The sequence below is a fragment of the Jaculus jaculus genome, chromosome 2, assembly GCF_020740685.1.
Source record: "Jaculus jaculus isolate mJacJac1 chromosome 2, mJacJac1.mat.Y.cur, whole genome shotgun sequence".
Taxonomy (NCBI): Eukaryota; Metazoa; Chordata; class Mammalia; order Rodentia; family Dipodidae; genus Jaculus; species Jaculus jaculus.
In genome coordinates this window covers 55,647,402-55,671,167 of record NC_059103.1, presented here as the reverse complement: position 1 = coordinate 55,671,167, position 23,766 = coordinate 55,647,402, and the positions used below count along the sequence as shown (strand labels likewise).

Genomic DNA, 23,766 nt, shown 5'->3' with positions numbered 1-23,766 from the left:
TGTAAGTCCTGGGAAATCAAACCTGGGTCCTTTGGCTTTGCTGATAAGTGCCTTAACCATGAAGACATCTCTCCAGCCCACATTTCTTACATTTTAATGTTTTTCATTTCAGGGTGTCCTTTTTCTGGGCCTGAGTGATTTCTTCTTCAACAGCCTCTTGTGTAGTTAGAGCTATAAGTGTGTATCACTGTACCCAGCTTACATTTTTTGTGTTTGAAGTTTTGCTTTTTGATTATAAGAGAAAATTATTATATAGACATAGAAAAAAGAAAAAAAACTTCAGAAATCAACATGAAAAATACTCTTAATTCTAGAACTAACCATTGTTAACAGAAATGCCTTTCCCTGTTTTTAAAAAATAATTTATTTTTCTCTTTTAGCTGCTAGTTTATCACTCCTGAGCCTCGAGATTCTGATGAGTCTTCTCTTCTCAGCCCAACTGGGCAGGAATGAGGACAGAAATCCTGACCCCTCTCTACCCCTTCCTTGCCCTCCACATGACATGAGCTCTCCATACTTTCTCTTCTATCTAAATCTTTTTTCATATTTCTTCTAGGTCCATGTGGGCTCTCTGACCACATGGGTGTATTCATTTTCCTTCCCATGTTTATGTATTTCCCTAAATAAATAAAATAATTTCATAATTATCCTACTCAAAAATATTTTATTTTTATTTATTTATTACAGAGAGAGAGAGAGGGAGGGAGGGAGGGAGAGAGAGAGAAAGGGAGGGAGGAGAGATTGGGTGCTCTAAGACCTCCAGCTACTGCAAACTAACTCCAGAAGCATGTACCACCTTCTGTATCTGGCTTATGTGGGTTAGGGGGAATTGAACCTGGGTCCTTTGGCTTTTCATGCAAGTGCCTTAACCATTAAGCTCTCTCTCCAGCCTCCTCTCTGTTGTTTTAAAATTATTATTATCATTATTATTTTAAGATAGGATCTTGTTGCCCAGGATGATTTCAAACTTATGGTCTCAACAGATCTCCCTGCTTTAGCCTCCAGAGTATCTGGTACCACAGGCATAAGTTATTCTGCTCAACTGAAAATATATTATTTATGGACATTTTAAAGCTACATTTTTAAATGTATTTATATAGTTTCAAGCATATCCTTGAAAAATAAATAGGCAAACTATGTCCTACATATTATGTAAGATATTATTGTCCCAAGAATAAATATATGCTCAAGTAAATCTGGAAGCACTGCTTATTATATTTCTCTTGGAAAATCACCACTTGTGGAAATCGGAAACCAAAGAAAATATTTTAATTTTGCTATTATTTAACACAAAGTTATTCCCTATCAGGGGATAGATACTTCCTCTGGTATATCTTTTCATTAATATGAATTCAAACCATGAATAGATCAAAACCACTCCTGGATAAAGCAAGATAACTTCCAGGGAGGAACATCACTTTTCTAAGTCTATAAAGATGTGGAAGAATCCCAAGGTTTTGACCTGAAGTCGTGCATAAGTAATTAATTCCTATGGTTTAACTGTCAACACAATCTCTTAAAAGTACTTTACTTAAAAATGAAGCAAGATGGACTGGAGAGATGGCTTTAGTGGTTAAGACACTTGCCTGCAAAGCCAAAGGACCCAGGTTTGATTCCCCAGTACTCACGTAAAGTCTGATGCACAAGGTGACCCAAGTGTTTGGAGTTTGTTTGTAGTGGCTGAAAGCCCCGGCACACCCATTCTCTCTCTCTCTATTTGCCACTCTCTTTCAAATAAATAAAATATAAAAATGTTTTAAAAAATGAAAGAAGAGCCAAAGAGCTTGGAATAGGACTCAGTGCAGGGGTGTTTGCCTAGATTAGGCCTTGAGTCCTCAATACTGCGCCACCCCGCAAAAGTTTACAAGTCTTCACATCAAGGGACCAGACACTACTGTACCACCATCATGAAATATTATTATTGCATTTTTAGTTGAGATTTTTACAAATGGGAAGGTAATTGGGATAATCAAAAAGATGACAAGGGGCTGGATAGATGGCTTAGCGGTTAAGGCGCTTGCTTGCAAAGCCTAAGGACCCAGGTAAGCCAGATGCACAAAGTGGCACATGCATCTGGAGTTCGTTTGCAGCATCTAGAGGATCTGGAGTGCCTATTCTCTCTCTCTGTTGCAAATAAATATTTTTTTTAAAATTATCAAAGCATGGCTGAAACTGGTAAATCTCTGGCTAAAAGAATCAATATAATTTCCCCCCAAATAATAGCAATTAATAAATGCACTGGATCTGTTTAACATACAACGCCAGGTGTGGTGGCTCGTCCCTGTATTTCCATCACAAAGCAGGCTGAGGCAGGAGGATCATCAGGAATTCCAGGGCAGATTTGAAAGCAATCTTTGGTACACATGGGGCTGGGAAACCATGGATGCAGGAAGGCGGTACTTGAGTGGGCGGGATCTGCTTGACTGACTAGTGTGAAACAGGAGTTCCCAGGAAGGAGCGGCGTGAGGGGCGGGTCCTGCCGCCCGGCCGATCTGCGAGCGGGGTGTTCCGGCGCGCTTGGGGGCGAGCGTGGGGCGGGGCTTGCTGCTGGCGCGAGAGGAGCGCGCGTGGGGCGGGGCCTGCGGCCGGCGCTGGCTTTTGAGGAGCGTGCGTGGGGCGGGGCCTGCGGCCGGCGCTGGCTTGTGAGGAGCGTGCGTGGGGCGGGGCCTGCGGCCGGCGCCGACTAGTGCGGAGAGGGCGTGAGGTCTGTGGAGTGCGGGGCCTCGGTGGGCGCTGCGGGCCCCAGGCGCAAGGTCCGAGTTGTCCGTGTGGCTGCGTGCCGGCGTCTCTGTAGCTGGCGGCCTTCGCCTCCGCGGCTGCAGCCTCCGGGTCCCCTCGGCCGTCGGCGCAGCCACTGGCGCCGCCTCCCGATCCGCAGGCCGCCGCGGGCCGGGGAGCCCATGAAGGCGCGGGCCCCGCCGCCGCTCCCGCTCCCGCGGCGTCGCCGTCGTCCCGGAGCGCCCCGAGCCCGCGTGGGCATGGCGTGAACATGGAGTCGCCTCTGGAGCCGGAGTGGAAGGCGGCGTCGCAGCCCGAGGCGGGAGCCATGCCGGAGAAACGCGCGGGCGCTCAGGCCTCGGGCGGCAGCTGGGTGAGTAGACCCGCGGCCCGCGCGGGGCGGTCGGGTAGGGGCCCAGGCCTTTCTCGGGAGCCGGGTCCTCGTGACTGTGAGCTTTCCTACACAAGTCTTAGCCTGACGGGACTTTGGGCAATTTGGTTATTGCTTCAAAGGTCGCCTACATGGGACGGTAAGTAATAGTGACTTCCGTATTTTACAGTTCCGTATCCCTGTATTGGTCGGTAGAAGTTTCGATTTAAATCTTACCTAGGGGCCCCTGAAAAAGCAGATTTCGGCCCCAGTGTCCCAAAAGGCCGGCGGGTAAGCTGGGGTGGTGGCGGGCAGGGCCCTCCTGCACCTTCTGCTCCTCCCTGGGCTGCAGATTAGGGAGACGCGCTGAGCTGGGGACCGAGAAGGAGCAAGTTCACATTGGTCTCTTTCTCTAGTGTCACTTGAAGTTCAGGTGACGAGGACCGCCGCACAGGAAACCTGCTTTTAATTGTCCTGGATTCGGCAGATCAGTCCTTGTCATTGGCACCTTGCTTTGTCGAAACTAAGCCCAAGGGATGTCATTTCTTAAGTCCTAAATATAAAAAAGGGCTCTCAATATCTATTTAAGATGTAAAAGAAAGTGTTTCAGGACAAGTTTTTACAAAGAAAAATAGGAATTTTAAGGAAAATGCATGCAGTTATTTTTTTAAGCTTACATATGAAATGATGCTTTTAGTTAAAGATTGCTAAGGAATGAACAGGTGTGTATTTGTTGATGCGAATTCCCATTAATATAGTGGGGAAGTAGGAGCAGTAAATGGAGTCCTAGGTCAAAATTCATGCATGCAAAAATCACTGAAAAGAAAACAGCCTCTAGTATTTATTGGGCTTACTAGATGCTGGGTTGCAGCAACTCTTTAACAGTCACTGTGCCAGGTAAAGATTTTCAGATCTGGTCCTCTTCTCTGCATTTCTGTGGTGCATTTTCTCAGTGTTTTAGAACTCAACTAGTCCAAGCTCTATTACAGTGATTCCACCTGACTACTCATTCAGTGCCTAATATGTAAAATTACTCCTTGCTTTTTGAAAATCATTGAAAAGGGAGATGCATCTCTTCAGAAATAACATCTTTCTAATGTATAAGCCTTATCTTGTGTAGAATGTTCTGTAGAATTGATTTCTCTCATTTTTGACAGCTATATTTCACTTTTTCTTATCCTTTAAATTAGTCCAAACCACAGTTCCGTTTTTTGTCTTCCAGGAATTGATGGGCAGTAACTACACTAGTAATCAGGGGAGATGGCTTCTTTCATCTCTTTCCATTGTACAACAATGCATTTTAGCTTTTTATCTTCTTGCTTTCTGGTGGTTCATTTCCTCAGCCTTTTAGATCTGGACTTTGACCATCCTTGGAAGATCCTTGCTCATCTTACCATCAGTTTGCACACCACATTTGCTCATTAGTTTGATTATTGGTGTTGTCATTTTTCTGTTGGCTCCTAAAAAATAAAAAGATAACTGCCAGCTGAAAATATAGCATAATGATTAGGTGAGCATGCTTGGAATTCCCGTTTCCAGCTTCATTACCTGTGTTGATTAAGTTATATAACCCCTTCTAATAATAATATTTACCTCATAGGATTGTGAGTGTTGCTGCAATATTGAACCAAAGCTCCTAAATATTAGGTGATGTTAGTCTCCATTTTTTTGCATGTGCACATTTTGAATGGTTACCCTCTGTGTGTGTGTGCACGCCCCCAACTGTGGTAATTCAGTTCTCTCCCATTTCCTAATGTAGACAGAAACCAGACCCCAGTATAAAAATTAATGTTGCTCATTTATGTCTTTAAAGTATGAACTTTTGAGAGAGATTTATTCAAAGAACCTAGGCTGTTTATTACCCATTCTTTTTCCTTTTGATCCTGATGATAATTTTAGACACTGGTAAATTCCTCCCCAATTCCTTTTCTCTAAAAGTGGGTGGAGGCATTATTCATAAGTGCAGTGAATACTGAAGTTTTTTGGTATTTGCTGTCATTAGTGGGATCACTAGCATGACCAGAAATCTTTGCTGACTCTAAATATACGGAATCTATGAAAGTAGTGCATGCCTTCAATCCCTGGTGTTCATGTCACATGCCAGTATTGCCAAACTGCATTTTTTTCTACTTGTTTCATTATCACTTTCAATTACTGTGTCCTTCAACCCCAGGATGTGATTACATTTTTGTGATATATATAATTTTTGTTTGGTTTGGTTCCTGGGACACATAGCTTTAGGTTCTTTGGTATTGCTAATAATCACAAGGAAGACTTCCTGGGTACAAAGAATCAATAAACTGACAGCTTTTTCCTACTGAATTTGACAAAATAAGTAAATAAATAAATAAATTGACTTCAGAGAGACATTGGCAATGAGATGTCATGGTCTGAAAACTAGAAAGGAATCAAATGTTTCTTGTATGAAATAATTTGTCTAAGAAGTGTATATCAAATTAGCTACCATTTATTGTCCTGTTTTTGTTCTGTCTTCCTTGATATGCTTTCACATATATTTTGAGATGTTTTATCAGAATTATTTGAATTACTGAATGTAAACTTTTTAGTATGCATAAACTTTTACTACCAGGTAAAGGAAAACTTGTTTTGTAGTCATTTACCCTTGGGGATCTGATGAGAATTAAAGCTTTGTTGTAAAGAAAATATGCAAACTTTAGCCAGGTGTGGTGGCTCATGCCTTTAATCCCAGCACATGGGAGGCTGAGGTAGATCACATACAGTTCAAAACCACCCTGAAACTACATAATGAGTTCTAGGTCAGCCTGGGTTAGAGTGAGACTCTACCTTGAAAAACCAAAACAAACAAAAACATGCAAACTTTAGGGTAATATTTCAAGATACATGGACTCCAAGAAACCAACATTTAGATTCCAATAAAGAGCACTGGTCAAAAAATAAACAAGTAAACTGATAAAATGCCAGCATTAATGATTAGTGTTCTAGGGACATGTGATGTCTCCTGAGTTGATTTTCCTTAGAGTGTTCTGGAGTATTCCTGTAAAGGTTAATGTTGTTTTTCAGAATACGACAAAATATATAAGCATACAGAATATAGAAAAAATGTTTGTGGCATAATGGTATATGCCTGTAATCTCAACACTTGGTTGTGTAGGCAGGAGGATTACAACTTCAGGATCATCCTCCAATTCTTTTTTTTTTTTTAATTCAAATCGTTTATTTATATATCAGAAGAAATAGGGTACCTTTTTCCTCTAACATCAACATGTCAGTTAGTCAAGGTAACATCCTCCAATTCTTAAGTGAGTTTGAGGCTAATCATGAGAACTTGATTATGGAAAAAAAACCAAAAACCAAAGTCCAGGAGGAGCAGCTTTTATTTAAAAAAAAAAAAAAAAAAGGCAGCTGGGACCCTGTGAGAACAAGGATAGATACATCAAGAAAAGGTATATGACTGTCTATTAGGAGATGGGTCATCTCCACCTCATTTGCCCTGGCCCAGAACTTGTCATAGGGGAAGTGGTGACACCAGTACTGCTTTCACAGCTAGCATGAAAACCAGCTCCAAGGAAATGGCGACAGACACTGTGGTCACTCAGACCTCAATCAGAACAGAGATCCAGAGTCTACAGAGAAAGCCACACTAAATCAGGTCTCTATCTTGCCCACCAAGGCTCAGGGAATATCAAGAAAGAAAGAGGGGGCAGGAAGCCTCAGTGGGTAGGAATAGCCCAAGGCACTGTTTCCCTTATCCCTGCAGAGACTGAGGCCTCTTAGTCTCCACAATGAACACCAGTAACCTCACAGAAGACTCTTAGCAGAATTGGAGCAGGGGAGAGGGGTGTCTATGTTTGCAGTCTTTTTTATTTTTTCCCAAGGTAGTGTCTCACTCTAGTTCAGGCTGACCTGGAATTTATTATGTAGTTCTAAGGTGGCTTCAAACTTATGGTGATTCTCCTACCTCTAGAGGCCTCCCAAGTGATGGGATTAAAGTTATGTGCCACCCTGCTCAGCTGGGTGTAACTTTTTTATATATACATAAAAAAATTAAACTCTAAAATAACTAGACATGTTTTGTTTTTAATTTTCATTTAATTTAATGATGTTTATTTGAGGGAGAGAGAGAGAAAGAGACACATGCACTACCTTGTACATTTGGCTTACATGGGTCCTGGGGAATTGAGTCTGGGTTCTTTGGCTTTGTAGGCAAACAGCGTAACTGGTAAGCCATCTCCAGCCCATGTTTTTGTTTTTTAAAAACATGAGAGGGATAGCATATTAGGAAAACCATTGTAATGGTGAGCACTGTTAGGATTCACTATAATAGTACTGGGACACTGGCACAATCAAATCCTGTAAACATAAGAAATAAAAGAAAAAATACTTATGATCAGTTTTGGTAGAAAGATAAATTTATGGCAGAAACACTAATATTTTATAATTCGAGTTACTTGAATCTTTAATTAATATATCTGCATAAAGCCTATGCTTTTTCATGACAGTCATCTTGCTTGCTGTTAGACTTGGGTTATTTGCTTTTCTTTTCCCCTCTCCTTTTTCTGTTCCTTTCATTTGCTCTTCCTCCTTCCTTTTCTTTTTTCTGTCCTACCCTTTCCCCTTTCCCCTGCATTGCCTTTTTCCCTTGCTACTCTACTCTTCTGTGGCTGGGAACCAGTGCCTTGTAAGTGCCTAGGCAAGCACTCTTTCACTAACTTGATTATTTTCTTGAAATAGAGTTTGATTTTTTTTGTTGTTGTTGTTGTTTGAGACAGCCTCTCACTCTGTAGCGTAGGTTTGCCTGGAATTTGCTTTGTAGTTCATGCTGGCTTCAAACTGGGGGCATTCCTTCTTTTTGAACTTCCTAAATGCTGTGATTACAGCCATCATGCCTGGTTTCAAGTTTATATATCTGGGATGCAACTCCTTTATCAAATTTTTTTGTGAAGACCTCATCCTTGACCTGCAGTTCATCTTTGAATTCTTGTAAACAGTGTTTTGAGGAGCAGAAGTTCTATTGTAGGTGTGAACCACCACGCTCAGCTACTATCAGTTTTTTAAATGGACCAAAGATGTAAACTTATAAAATTAGAATGAAAGGCAAACTTCATGGTTTTGGATATGATAGTGATTTTTCTGGATATAACAACAAAAACACAAGCAACAAAGTAAAAAGAGAACTGGAGTGCATGCACCAAAATGCAAAACTGTGCATCAAAGGACAGAGTTGGCAGAGTAAAAGGCAGCCAGAAAATGAGACAATTATTTCCAAATCAGGATGATCACCATGAATTTGATGTCGGCCTGGGCTTCAGAGTGAGTTCCAGGTCAGTGTGAGCTAGAGGGAGACCCTGCCTAAACATCCCCCCACCCCTTTAAAAAAATAGCTGATACTTCCAGCTGTGGTGGCACATGTTGCAGGTAAATTACTGAAGAGGATGAGTAAAAGTATCATGAGTTGTAGGCCAGCCTGGGCAACAACTGTTCCTTGGCTGGTTGTGGTTTATGCCTATCATCTCAGCACTTGGGAGGCTGAGGCAGGAGGATTGCTGTAAATTTGAGGCCTGCTTTGGACCTATCATGAGTTCCAGGCTGGGCTACAGAATAAGATCCTGTGTCAACAAAACCAAAAGGGAAAAGGAAAGGGCTGGTATCTGGGAGTGAGTCTTAGCTGCTTTGCACCATACTGGATGTGGCAGGGAAGGTGAATAGCCCATGTTACAAATCATTAATGTGATAGCATCTCTTTTCATGCTGGGAGGTTGCTGGTGTTTACTGTGTATTTTGATCTTTGAGTTGGAGATCATGTGTTGGAGAAGTGAGAGTAGCTTTCTACTCTTAACTTTTCCCACCCAATAGTTAGCCAGTGACTGAGAAAAGCCAGGTGTCCTATTACATCTGAACTTGTCAGGTCATCTTGCCTGTATACAAGGTAGCCAAGCCAGACTTCATGGTATGAGGAACAGGGTAAATGGGCAAGTGAAAGTCTGTACTTTGCTTTATTTGTGCAGCTGGCTGTAGATGACTCTGAAGTGCAGGTTGTCTGCCTCATATATGTGCTGATGCTGTTTTGTGGAGAAGCAACCTCTATTAGAAAAGCAGCCTGCCCTAATGGGTAGTAGTACACATTCTAGAGATATGAACATCTTGATGAAATACCAACTTAGACATGTTTTGTATGATTGCAGCAAGTTACTTAAACTCCTTGAGTTTTGTCACGCATAAAAATGGAGATTATAGTTTCTACCTTAAAAGACTATAGTGAAGAAGAAAGTGATTATACTATCACTATGGTGTTCTTTGGTTAAGACCTGTTGTGTGTATTGCTGCTAGTGTTACAAGATAATTTCTGCCTGTTCTTAGTAATATTGTTCACTATCCTGGTTTTGCCCTTTAGTTGTATAGTTCTATTTGTAATGTCACATTCCATGAAATGAAAAAAAAAATTATCACTTCTGTTGTTTACCACTGTCTTCCTGCATCTAGCTGGTATTAGTAAAGCTCAACAAATATGCGTTGAATGTTCATCACTTGCAGGTAAATATTTTCACTGTTAAAGAATGTTGGTAGAGATAAGAATAGTTACAGATACAGATCTTGGCATTTGATTTGCTTAAATTGTGTGGTAGGTGGTAAATTAATGGTTTGAAAATTTGTTGAAAGTGGTTATTTTATAAATATTTAACAAATGCTTACTGTGTCGAATGTGATAGACATTCTAATTTAATATAATGCCAAGAAAATGAGCTATGAGAGGGTCATTTTATTCTTGAACCACCACAGCCTCATGCTAGACTTTGTCTTTACTGTTGAATTCTTGGCATATAAGTGCTTTTAGGCTCCCTCAGCTGATCTAGCAGGGGAATATGTGTACTATTTAACACCTATTTATAAATATTTCTGCATATGACATTTGTATTACAAGGATTATCCCAATTTAACCCCCTTAACTTGTACCTTCCATTCCAGCACTAAAACATCTAGCTCTTACCGTCTGCCCTCCATTTTATTAATTGCTTGATTCCAGTCTACAGGAATAGTGGTTTTATAATTGGTGAACTGTTTCCCTCTGAAGAACAAGTTGTTGGCTACAGTACAGTGCTTTTATGCATATCTTTTGGGTTTTTTTGTCTTAGAAATTTCACTTACTCCTAAAGTTACTTGGGTTATAACCTCCCTTTTCTTCAATGAGGTTACTTTATGTATTCCTAATATAGTTAGATTCATTTTTGGTCACTTTTTGTATTGCATCCTGGGATTCCATGGCCTTCTAAATTTTCTCTTTTTCTTTTCTTTTAATAACTGGAAACATGAGGACCAAAACTTTGGTGACCCAGCCCAATTAATGCTGCTGTTTGCGATAGAGTCAAAGAATGTCAGCATTCTTCCTGACCTAACGCACTTCAGATGGGAGTTCTCAGTGAGTTTCTTTAAGAGTTGAATTGTTTAAGCTTACAAAAGCAATAGGCAGTTTACTCCCACTCCCAAGGAATACTGTTAGTTGAGTTGTAAACTCTAATAAGCTAAGCAAGGCCACCTATCCTCAGTAGGCCAATTAGAGAGAGAGACAAGTAATAGGGATAAGCAGAAGAATGAGATTTGTTATTAATTAATATGGCCAAACTGGGAAGAGGAACAAAGAGGTCCAGTGATACCCCTTCCAGTCCTGACATGAGGCTTAAGTTTAAATAAGAGGGCCAGAGGTATGCATAATGGGTAGGTTGAATGTATGTCTCCCATAGACTCAGTTGTTTTATTTAAGCTTGTAACTTGGGTCCCCAGCTGTTTGGCTAGAAGAGGTGTCACTGGGGACAGATCTGAATTCTAGCCCAAAGGTGTAGAGAGCAGTGTGAGCTCTGGTGATGTCTCTGCTGCTTGCTGATCTTTGTTGTTTGTTGGGTGCTGGTGATTTCTCTCTGCTTAGATCTGTAAAAAGGGGGCCAGCTTCTCTCACCAGCAATGGAACTTTCTGTGGATCAGTGAGCTTGAAATAAACCACTTCTTCCCGCAAACTGCCTGGTTTGGATGTTCATCCCAGCAACATAGAACTATACTACAGTAACTAAGCAGACCTGGTCAAGGTATGATCCTACCCATTATTGGCCCACTTTGAGCTCCAGTTTCCTGCAAGATGTCTGATAGGTCAGAGCTATATGAAATAAACTAGTGCTGCCTCTGACGGGCACTGTGGGTAGCTTTTTCCTTTCCAGTATTAGTTTTCTTATGAAATCCCAGTTTCTTGGGACTCATTGTTCTAATAGCCAAAGAGAGGAGCACAAATGTCGTTCTTTAACATACCTCTTTTTCCTGCATAGTAGGTAGAAGAAAGACTTCTGGCATTTATTCAGAAGTGTCTTATAACACAATCTCAGACAAAGTTTGTACTAAATGACCTCACAGATTACACTCTGGAGAATGGGGAACTTGTCTTTTATTAGGGAAAGTATATCTGTTTGTCTAGATTATAGGTAAAAAATTCAAGTAGCAGGTAACTAAGGAACTTAAAGTGAGTACATGTGGGGATTATTTGTAAAGACTAATTATCAAAGGATTTTAAACTTGAAACAGTATAAAACTTATCCTATCTAGAGAAAGAGCAGAGAGAAATTAGAGTTGCTGATGCTATGTGGTTTTGGCAGATTGATGTAACACATATCCAGTTTAAAAGACAATAGGACACATATACAAGATTAATGAAAACTCCTAGCACTGTACTAGTAAGGCAGGTGCAGAGTGGGTTAAAAGTTCAACTTTGAAAGTCATGTGTAGTGGCACAGGCCTTTAATCCCAACATTTGGGAGGCAGAAGTAGGAAAACTGCTGTGAGTTCAAGGCCACCCTGTGACTCCAGGCCAGCCTGGGCTTGAGTAAGATCCTACTTCGAAAAACCAAAAAAAAAAAAAAAAAAAGAAAAAAAGTTCAACTTTGAATCTCAACTGCAGTACTTGCCTAGTTTAGGCACCTATAGAAAGGAGTGGATATGGAAGAAATTTCCACAAGGATGAGATGATTATGATGCCTGACTTCACTTCCAACTACATGATATAGCATTAATTCTTTGTTTTGAGCTAAAGATGGCTTTTGCTAAAGTTTAATACAAGCAAGTACAAGTCAACATTAATGTAAATCCAGATTCCATGGGGTTTCATGTTAACCCACTGTAGCCCAGGAGTTGATCAGCATTACCCAGGGCTGGGATCTTGCAAACACAGAGCATTTGAGCACCACGCACATGAAAATGAGGAGATGCAAATGGATTTGCTGTCACTCTTTATGTACTTTGTGATAGTTTATATTGTGAACTTGACAGGATTTAGAATCACCATGGAAAACAGTCTTAGTATGTCTGTTAGGAATTTTCTAGATTGAGTTAATTGAGTTGGGAAGATATATCATAACTAGGTGGTACTATTTCATGGGTTTGGGTCTTGGACTATGTAAAAATGAGAAAGCTACCTGAGCAGCAGCATGTAATCACTCTGCTTCCTCATTGTGGATTGAAAGTGACCAACGGCTTCAAGTACCAGCGGCCATGCCTACCCCACCAGGGTAGACTGAGACCTAGAACTGTGAGCTGAAATAAGCTCTTCCCCCCTTAAACTGATTTTTGTCAGGTATTTTGTCTTCTCAGTGGAAAGTTGACTGAAACAACCTTGATTCCTCTTTCTCCTCTATTCTGGTTTCTCATTGTCACTAAATGTTTTGAAGCTATTGATCCCTCAACTTGCAGTTGTTTCAGTTCCTGCTCAGAGCTCTTATACACTGACCCCCATCTCTCTCAGACTGTCCTGCATCTTTTATAGAATAGATATGGGGACCCTTGAATGGGTGACTCCCTTCTACATTAATAGGTTCTTATGGATACAATATGGTGGCCCCTTTACCCAAGGAAGACTTTTTCCCCATCCTTTGTTCCCAGCCAACTAATGGAGTCCAGAGGAAATGTATGGATAACCAAAGGCCTTTGTTTCCCCACTTACTTCCTCCCTTCCTTACCCTAAGAATGGTGGAAAGGGATGATAGTCTGTAAATATACTCATAGATTTGCATTTATCTCCTTTAATCTTTGTAAATCATACACTTAACCTTGCCTCTACATTTTGCAGATTCCCTGATTCATAATACACCCAAGAGACCAGCATCTCATGTTTTTCATTTCTGAACTTTGTGGGTCACAGATCCATTGTTTAGTTTCCACACTATAAATTAACTCAAGATTTTGCCCACATTACAGGCTAGTTTCTGCTTCAGTTAGAACTTAAATCCAGGGTAACCAGCCTCTCACAGGTATGGATCAATCTGTGGGGCCATTACCCAATAAGAACTAAGCACTTCAAGCAGTTGCTCCATTGGGAGTTCAGTGACGCAAGAACACTCTGATATACTGGGCACCGGGACTTACCATCTTGCTGTGCCCATACCATTCACACAACCTGTCAGACTGGGAAATGGAGACACCCTTGACTGCTTACCTCCAGCTTCCTTCCTTCATCATTTTATGCCTCCTATTTTCTTAGGTGCATTAGGATCACAGATGCATGCACTACTTTGCATCAGGCTTTATGTATATGCTGGGAACTTGAACCTCAGGTCAGTTGGCTTTGCAAATAAACAATTTTAGCTACTGAGCCATTTCCCTATTCTCTTCCCCCATAATATTTTTAAAATTCTGTTATGAATGGAATTTCTTTTAGTGATGATAGTTTATCATTAGTATGTATGTAGACACTGAAGAGTTTTGTGTATTGATCATGCAGCCTACCAGATTATGGAATTTGTTTTATTGTAACAGTGTTTTGGTAGACATGAGATAATGTTGGCTGCAAACATGGACAGTTTTAGTTACTTGTTTAAAATTTGGATGCCTTTCATGTTTTTCACTTACCTGAAGTGTTTCTGCTCAAGAAATACAATGTTCATTCCTTAAATTGAAATCTTCAGTGGTTACTTTTTCAAATGATGGATTGTGGGTAGTAGACAAAACAGTCTTTAGAAGTCAATACTAAAAAACAAAATAAGTCAATACTAGGGATCAGGCCTTTTATTCACCTTTTTGCTTCAGCTACAGAAACTGTCATTAGATAAAAACACAAGTTGTCTGCTCTGCACTTAGTGTCTTTGAGTAACTTGTATGTGACAGGTAGCTACAACACAGATACAAACTTAACAGCTGCTCTTGGTTTATGTTTAAAAGCTGTAGGGTATTTTTTTTTTTTTTAAATCAATTGCAGAGATTTTTGTTTCTTCAGAGTCAGTTGCTTTTGTGTATGAGTATCCCAAAGGAGGAACATGATTTTTTTAAAGGCCCTTAATGAAAACAGGTGTAAATACAACATGAAATTTACCATCATAATCTTTTCAAAGTGTACCAGATAGTAACATTACATATTTTCACATTGTTGGGTAACATATCTCTAGAACTTTTTCATTTTGCAAAATTGAAACTTGACCCTTTAAGCACCTCCTCATTTCTCAAAGGGCAACAGTCTTTCCCTCAGTCCTTGGCCACCACCAGTCTTGTACTTTCTGTTTCTGTGAGTTTGAGTACCTTAGATATCTCATGTAAGTGGAATCATACAGTATTTGTCCTTTTGTGACTGGCTCATTTCACTTACTATAATATTGCTAACAGTAATCAATTTTGTAGCATGTTTGCTTATGGTTGAAGTCAAGTAACAATCTTCATCTCCCAGCACCACTGATAATGTGAACTGTTTATGTTTTTAAATTAATTAATTTTGGTCTGGTCTCCACAATGATCTCACAGTGGTTGTTGTGTTTTCTTTCTTTCTTTTTTTTTTGGAGGGGGGATTTCAAGTTAGGGTCTCACTCTAGCTCAGGCTGACCTGGAATTCACTATGTAGTCTCAGGGTGGTCTTGAACTCACGGTGATCCTCCTACCTCTGCCTCCTAAGTGCTGAGATTAAAAGCGTGTGCCACCATGCCTGGTGGTTGTTATGCTTTCTGATTTAATGTTGTAGCTAGGCAAGCATGTACCATTGACCATATCCCTAGGCTCCAGATTTTATTTTATCTTTCACATGTTGTATTGATTTATATATGTGAGAGAGGAGATTAGAGCACTACGAAAGGGTCCTATGAAAAGTCTTAAAATAATGTAATCTTCATGAGGGTAAAGCAGGGGGAAGAGTTGGTTTGTTACTTAACAATTTCTTCATAAATTGCTGTTAAGGCTTAGTGGCTTAAATTGACCACTTTGGAGGAGAGTTCTTTTGGGTGGGATTCTGATGGAGGTTCTGCAGGTTTTACTTGAGTTTCTCATGCTTCTGCAGTCATCTGCAGGCTTGATTGGAAGTGGTGAAGTGGAATGGTTTCTTTTGTCGGGCAGCTAGTGATGGCTACTGGTCTGTAGGCCTTAGTAGGAAATTACGTGTATGCTTTCAGTTTCTTGTACTTAGAAAAGGTTTCTCCACATGGGGGTCTTGAAGTTTCTCAAGCTTTTGTCTTTCCCCTGACTTTTGTTGGTCAGAACAAGTTGTTGGGCCAGCCCAACAACTTTTTACTTTTCCATTCTGGGGATGGAAGCTAGGGCCTCACGCACATTCTCCTGCTCAATTCCATATACCCCAAATTCTAGAATTTACCTTTTGATAGGATTAGCAGAAAAGTAATACTGGGGCTGGAGAAATGGCTTAGTGGTTGAGGTGCTTGCCTGCAAAGCCCAAGGACCCAGATTTAATTCTCCAGGTCCCATGTAAGCCAGATGCACATGGTGGCACATGCGTCTGGAGTTCATTTGCAGTGGCTAGAGCCCATGGCGTGCCCATTCTTACTCTCTTGCTGTCTCTTACCCTCCCACCCCTCTCTCTGTCTCTAGTAAATAAATAAATAAATAAAAATCTTTTTTTTTTGAAGTAATAACTGTAAATAGGTGCAATAGAAAGGAATTTGTAGTAGGTGGTATTTTTTCCCATGTCTTTAAAAAAATACTTTTATTTACTTATTGGAGAAAGAGAGAGGGAGGGAGGGATGCATACATAGAGATACATTGCCTTGTGCATCTGGCTTATGTAGATACTGAGAAATCGATTGAATCTGGGTCCTTAGGCCTTTGCAGGCAAGTGTCTGAACCACTAAGCCATCTCTGTAGCCCATAGGTGAGATTTTTCAGAAAAATTGGTGAGTGTTTTTCAAACAGCAACAGGAGAAGTAGTTACAGTGTTGAGACCATAAGTCACATTTTCACACAGAAAACTAAATGGAGGAGAAACTCACCCAGTGAGGCTGCCCTAAATTGGACTCAGTTGAAATAATTGGTTAATTTTTACTTAAACCTTATGATCTCAGATAATTTAAAGGGAAAACATAGGACACTTTTATTAGCATAATGGCCACCAAGACTTTAGAAAGAAACTGAATGACAGCAAATTCATTTTGTTATGGTAGATCAATTAATATATGTAACAGTAAGCTTAAAAAGTATATTTTAGGGGAGATGTTTTACTTTAAGTAATTTCTCCTCCTCTTCCTTTTTTTGGGGGGGGGATCTTTTAAGGTAGGGTCTTGCTTAAGCCCAGGCTGACCTATGTAGGCTCAGGTGGCCTTGAACTCATGGTGTTCTACTATTTCCTGAGTGCTAGGATTAAAGGCATGCACCACCATGCTTGGCTACTTTAAGTTGTTTCGAAATACATCCAAATATCTAATGTTAGTTAACAAAAAGGTAGCTTGTCTGTTTTTTTGCAAGCTGTTTAAAAAATAGTATAGTGGCAGGAGAGATGGCTCAGCAGTTGCTTGGAAAGTCCATTGGCCTGGGTTTAATTCCCCATTACCCATGTAAAGTCAGATGCACAAAGTGGCATATTCGTGTGGAGTTTGTAGTTGGGGCTACATTTTCTCTCTCTTGTCTACTTGCAAAAAATAATTTAAAAAATAGCATAGTTGATGGTGCAATAGACTTCCTGGTTTGGAAGGTTTTCATTTTCATTAGAGATGTGAGCATTAAATTTATTACAACTAAAGCTTGATTTTATGAATATCAAAATCAATTTGAACATTTTTGTAATACAAATACATAAAAATCTTAATTACGAACATTATTTACTCAAGCAGAAAATATATTCATATGACTTTTTGGCAAAAATATTTTCTGTCAATTAAAGTGGTTTTCAGATGTCTGGATTCCTTGGTCCATTGTCTTAAAAATTTCACAAGTACATAAACAGTGCATTTTGATCCCTTCACTTACCCTCTTTGTCCTGTTCCCCTCCTACTAAAACTTTCCACCTTCACCTTAGACCAGATTCTACTTATTTGTTTTGTTGACCCACTCATGTAAATTATGGTTGCTTGCATAATCATGGGTGGGAGGTTATTTACAGGAGAGTGGAAAGAACTCCAGTGAATACTCCCATATGGGGCATTGACTTCTCCTCTCCCAGCAATCAGCAGTTTTCACTATTCTAATGGACTAGTTCTTCATCTATGATGAGATGCTCATCACGTACAGGAAATCCCCATCTGTTGTGAATTCTTTTTTGGTTTTTCCAGGTAGGGTCTTGCTCTAGCTCAGGCTGTCCTAGAATTCACTGTGTAGTCTCAGGGTGGCCTGGAACTCATGGCAATCCTCCTACCTCTGCCTCCTGAGTGCTGGGATTAAAGGGGTACGCCACCACACCTGGCTTGCTGTAAATTCTTTTTTTTTTTTTTTTGAGGTAGGGTCTCACTCTGGCTCAGGCTGACCTGGAATTCACTATATAGTCTCAGGATGGCCTTGAACTCTTGGCGATCCTCCTACCTCTGCCTCCTGAGTGCTGGGATTAAAGGCGTGCGCCACCACGCCCGGCTTTGCTGTAAATTCTTAAGTGTACTGGATTTGTGGTATCCAGAACAAACAGCCCCACCTGTCCTCTTTCTGCCGTTTACATTCTTTCTGTCTTTGCTTCCAGGAGTTGTCCCAGCCTTGGAGGGTGTGGCTTAGATGTCATATTTAGGGCTGTGAACAAAACTAGTTGCTTTGTAACTTTGTCATCATCATTCCATGTCTGTATTCACCTCTTCTCTTTTCATAAAGAAACATCTGTGTTTTAGGCTGCAAGTAGCACCAATCAGCATCAACATGACACGATTGCCACAGATGGCAGGACCAGGAAGGCAGGGAAGATTCACAGGTGCAGATCAGGAATGGTGTCTAGGAGCAAACACTCACAGGCAGGCAGCTATCTACCTCCCTATGAAACTACTTACTGGCTAGCCCAGGCTTGCCCTGAACTCACAGTAGTAATGTCTCAGCTTTCCAACTGGGATTACAGGTGTGCACCACTACAGAATGTCTTTCTATATTCAGTTAGCTTTGCAGCTGCATGTGTCTGCATTCTGATCTTCATAAAACAAGTCCCAGGTTGGAAAGAACTCCAGAACCACTGCAACTGCAAATGAGAACTGAGTAGGTAGGGTTCCTGCTTTGAGCTGTTTTAAGAGTCTTAGGATATACATGGTGCTTGATAAATCAATGTAGGAGTAATGCCTAGGCCATTTGTTGACATTCACTCACTCTTGGGGGCCAGTTACTTTGCAATGCTGTTGGCTACACCTATCTGACCTTTTTTTTTTTTTTTTACCCAAATATGAAATTTAGTAAAAAACTGCTTGAGTACCTCATTTCAGGATTAAGAATTTGCCATAAAGTATTTATATATGTGTATGCATCTTTTTGTAATCCATAGTAAAAATCAGTTGCTTTTAAAGTTTATTTATACAAGGTGATTCTAAATACTTATCTTAGTAATTCCCTGTGATAGGTTAAACTGTTATCATTTTGGAGTTGGATATTAATTAATCAACATCTTTTGTATCTGAGGCAGCAATTTTAAAAAATATTTTTGTTTATTTATTTGAGAGCGACAGACAGAGAAAGACAGGTAGAGAGAGAGAATGGGTACGTGCCAGGGCTTCCAGCCACTGCAAACGAACTCCAGACATGTCCGTCCCCTTGTGCAACTGGCTAATGTGGGCTCTGGGGAATCAAGCCTCAAATCGGGGTCCTTAGGCTTCACAGGCAAGTGCTTAACCGCTAAGCCATCTCTCCAGCCCTTGAGGCCACAGTTTTTAGCAACTTTTTAGAGTTGTGTTTTTTTTGCTCCAGGATTGCCAGTACCATTTCTCCAACATTTTAATAGCATTGATTTTGTTGACATTTATTAAAGTACTGTTAAGTATAAATATCAGTTTTCTGAGCACAAGGTAATTGATTTCTTTCTGACGAAGTGCCTAAAAGTAACTAGAAATTTCTGAGCAATGGTGTAGGAAATGTTAGTTTTGAAGGAATGGCCAAGAATTGATACATTGTACAAAACATAAAGAAAACTCATTCTTGCAGTAATTTTTTATACGTTATTGTCTTTGTCATTGTTCTCAAATTAAAATTAAACTTTTATGATAGAAGTTGTTACTTTTTTACACTGAAAAGTGCAGTGCTGCTTCCATGTAATTTGCATACATCTTTCTTCATGTATATTGCTATACTGTTGAAAGCAGATTCTTTTTTTTTCTTCAAATTTTTGTTAACAGCTCCCATGATTATAAAAAATATCCCATGGTAATACCCTCCCTCCCTCTACTTTGCCCTTTGAAACTCCATTCTCCATCATAGACCCTCCCCTTCTCAATCAGTTTCTCTTTTATTTTGATGTCATGATCTTTTCTTCCTCTTATGATGGCCTTGTGTAGGTAGTGTCAGGCACTGTGAGGTCATGGATATGCAGGCCATTTTGTGTCTGTTGGGAGCACATTGTAAGGAGTCCTACCCTTCCTTTGGCTCTTACATTATATTCACCCCCTCTTCCACATTAGACCCTGAACCTTGGAAGGTGTGATAGAGATATTGCAGTACTGAGCACTGCGGTCACTTCTTTCCAGCACCATGATACCTTCTGAGTCGTCCCAAGGTCACTGCCATCTGAAAAGAGAAGATTCTCTACCAAAAGTGAGAGTAGCATTAATATAAGGGTATGAACATTAAGGGAAGTGCTTACTGGGCAGTTTGATAAGCAAAGTATATACATTTAGCCAGACAGCAGCAGATGTTATACCCCTAGGGCTCATGACTACCCCTGTTTTAGGTTTTCAGTATCAGGATGTATTCCTTCCCATGGAGCAGGCCTCAAGTCCAATTAGAAGGCTGTTGGTTTCTACCATGATAGATGTGCCATCATTGCACCCATTGGCTCATTTGGCCTGGCTGGCCAAATATAAGGCTTGCAGTGTCCACTGTTGAGTATCTTCACTGGTGATTTCTCTTTCTTCCATTGAACTGCATGCAGAATGGCTTCTTCCAGCTTTCTGTCAGCTGGTCTACACGGAAGAGGTTATCAGCTCAATTCCAGCAGGATTTCTCAGTGGCCTTGCAGCCCAAGTGTGTGGAGTCTTCAGCAATAGGGTCTTACCATCTATTGCTGGTGGGAAACCAAGGGCCTTGGCAATGTCCTATAATGTTTTGGGGGCATCAGGGACCTCCCTGGCCAAAAACTCACTGGAAGGTATCCCATCCCTGACACTGAAAATTTTCTAGCAATAATCTATGGCTCTTAAGTGTTCCATTGTCCAAAAAATTAGGAATCCATATGATTTATTTATATCCTCTTAGATTTTTATTAGCCCTCCCTCCCTCCTTTCCTTTACTCAGTCTCTTCCCCTGACTTCTCTTTGGGCCTTTTCACCCCCATTAATCTTTTCTTCTACTTACATATATACAATACCGTCCTATTAAGTACCCCCTCCCTTCCTTTCTCTTCCCTTTTTATCTCTTTTCTAGCTTACTGGCCTCTGCTACTGAGTTTTTTTCCTTCTCAAAATCATTTAAAGCAGATTCTGTACATCATTTTATTTTACAAACACTTCATCATGTGTTTCTGAGAGTTAGCTGCTGATGACTCGAGAGCTTTTGTGATAGGCACTGTTAAACATAGCAGGAGCTGGTTCAGAACTAGGATGTGGGCTCTGCATTCATTTCCATTTGGTTGCTGGTATTGTGTTGAGTAGCTTTAGATAGTAGCTGTTTTGAATGGAACATTGAACAAAACCAGGTATAAGTTTTTCTCTTGAGCATTTACATTCTAGGAAGGTGGATAATAAACAGAAATGAGCCATAAATTTGTTAGACATTTTCTCGATAGAACATAATGGGGGGAAGGAGGACAGAAAGTTGCAGGATCCTGTTGGACATGTAGAATGTGATTGGATGCATGTATTGGATGCCATGGGGCAGGATCAGAGGAACAACAGGATCTTATTTGTCTTTAGGGTCATTCATGTGGTTCTAACAGTGATTAAACAGCAAGAGTCCCCTTTAGAAAGTTACTTTGTAATATATCAAGAGTCCAAAGAATTGTACCAAGGAGAGAGCTAGCCAGTCACCGAGAGAGGTGACATTGGGAATGGTGGCAATGTTTCTGACCTTAATAGTTGAAAGGATGCCAAGCAAGGAGGGGCTAAAGGACTCTTAAGAGACCTTGTCAGAAGCAGAGTCCGAGTGGTTGTTAATTGTTCCATTCTTGGTAGAAGAGTAGTGAGAAGTGGTACTTTTGCAAATGTTTAAATCCTGTGGATTTGCTTTTTTTTTGACTTAGGGTTTTGCTCTTGCTCTTGCTCAGGCTGACCTGGAATTCACTGTGTAGTCCCAGGACAGCCTTGAATTCTTGGTGATCCTCCTACCTCTGCCTCACTGCGACTAAAGGCTTGCGCCACCATGGCCCTTCTAGTTTTAAGTTCTTAAGTGGTACTTTCTCGTTACTTAAAAACATTGTGAAAGGAGCTGGACAAGTGTTTTTCCTGCTGAGCTTCATACCCCAGTCCTCTAGTCTCTCTCCTTTAATGTGGACTACTCTTTTTGCCTTTACTTTGTTTTCTAATGCATTGACCCCCCCCTTTGTATTTTAGTTTAAGATTTTGTTTTTACTTATTTATATATAGAGAGAGAATGGATACACCAGGACCTCTAGTCACTGTACACGGACTCCAGATGTCTGTGCCACCTTGTACATCTGGCTTATGTGGGTTTTGAGGAGTCGAACCTGGGTCCTTAGGCTTCACAAGCAAGCACCTTAATCGTTAAGCCATCTCTCCAGCCCAGCAGTGACATTTTTAAAGGAGAACAGAGCAGTTGTTTTGCAGACTTCTACAGTATGGATTATTCATACTTCCTCCACGATTAGATCCTAGTTATACCATGCAGGTGTATTTTTTACCATTTAAAAATTTGTAAATACAAGCATAGGAATAGTGTGTGGATTTTACATAGCTTTTTAAGTGTTCCTTCCAGTTACCAGTTATTAGCAAAACACTTGATTATGTATTAGATTTTACTACAGACTGAAAGCACATTACACTGAAAAGAATTTGATTTTTTGGGAAGTCACAAATTGCAGAAAATTTGCATATTGGATACACAGTCTTTAAAACAAAACAAAGCAGGGGCTGGAGGAATCACTCAATGGTAAGAGCACATACTGTACAACCATGAGGGCCTGAGTTTGGGAGGCATGGTCACTCACTCTTGTCTATAACCTCAGTCTTGGGAACAGAGGTAAAAGAATTCTGGGGACTCACTGGTCTTCTAGTCTGGCTGAAAGTTGGTAGTTCTGGTTTCAGAGAGACTGTCTCAAGGAAATAACACAGAAGATTAGTAGAGGTGGACACCTGACATTCTCCTCTGACCACTGCACATGTGTGTATGAGGCACATACACCTGCACACACATGCATACATACTACACACACATCCAGAAAGAACAAAAAGCAGAATTTTCATGTGTTTATGTGTGTACATGTTTGTTTTGTGTGCCTGTAGATGCGTATGTGTACATGCATGTGGAGAGCAGAGGATAGCCTCAGTCAGATGTTGCTGCTAACACTGTAATAGGATTCCCAGACAAGAGGCAGGACACTGAGGGTTTTTTTTCCCTCCCTCCCTCCCTCCCTCCCTCTCTTCCTTTCTTTTCTTTTCTTTCTTTCTGTCTGTCTGTCTGTCTTTCTTTCTACCAGGAAACAGCTTTTACCGGACTCAGTGGATTCATATCCAGAGTCTAGCCCTGAACATAGCCTTATATACACTTTATATGTACCTTACATACTTTGTAGCCTCTTTGTCTCTTATAGAGGGTGATATTTATATTCTGAGTGGTTACTTTGAACTTGTTAAGTAGAGTTCACTAAAAAAAAAAAAAAAACAAAAATACAAAACAACACAGCAGAATTTATCATAGTCACTTACAAGGGAATGGGGAGGAGGTAGGCTCAAGGATACTGACCAGCTGATTGCAAATGTTTCTTTTTTCCTTCAGTTCCTGAGGGCCTCTTTATCATCATCCCTCACTCTCTTCCATCATATAGTAACATACTATTTCAAGCTACTAGGCCCATTGTGGGCTTCCAAGATTTTTTTTTTTACAATTTTTTATTGACAACTTCCAAACTTTTAAACAATATCCCATGTTAATTCCCCCCCCCCCATGTTCCCTTTTGAAACGCCACTCTCCATCATATCCCTAGTCTTTCTTGTATTTTGATGTCATGACCTTTTTTCATATTATGATGGTCTTGTGTAGGTAGTGTCATACACTGTGAGGTCATAGATATCCAGGCCATTTTGTGTCTGGAGGAGCACGTTGTAAGGAGTCCTACCCTTCCTTTGGCTCTTACTTACATTCTTTCCACCACCTCACCTGCAGTGGACCCTGAGCCATGG

General features: G+C 40.5%; 1 protein-coding gene across 1 annotated transcript in view; it reads left to right on the top strand.

Moving 5' to 3' along the window:
- The first annotated feature begins 2,968 nt into the window (after positions 1–2,968).
- The window catches only part of Mfsd14b (major facilitator superfamily domain containing 14B), a 57,840-nt gene continuing 37,042 nt past the window's right edge, over positions 2,969–23,766 (top strand). Inside the window, exon 1 of the mRNA XM_012948397.2 lies at positions 2,969–3,091. Within this exon, the coding sequence (XP_012803851.1) occupies positions 2,990–3,091 (102 nt within the window). The 5' untranslated portion in view covers positions 2,969–2,989. The remainder of the gene's footprint in view (positions 3,092–23,766) is intronic.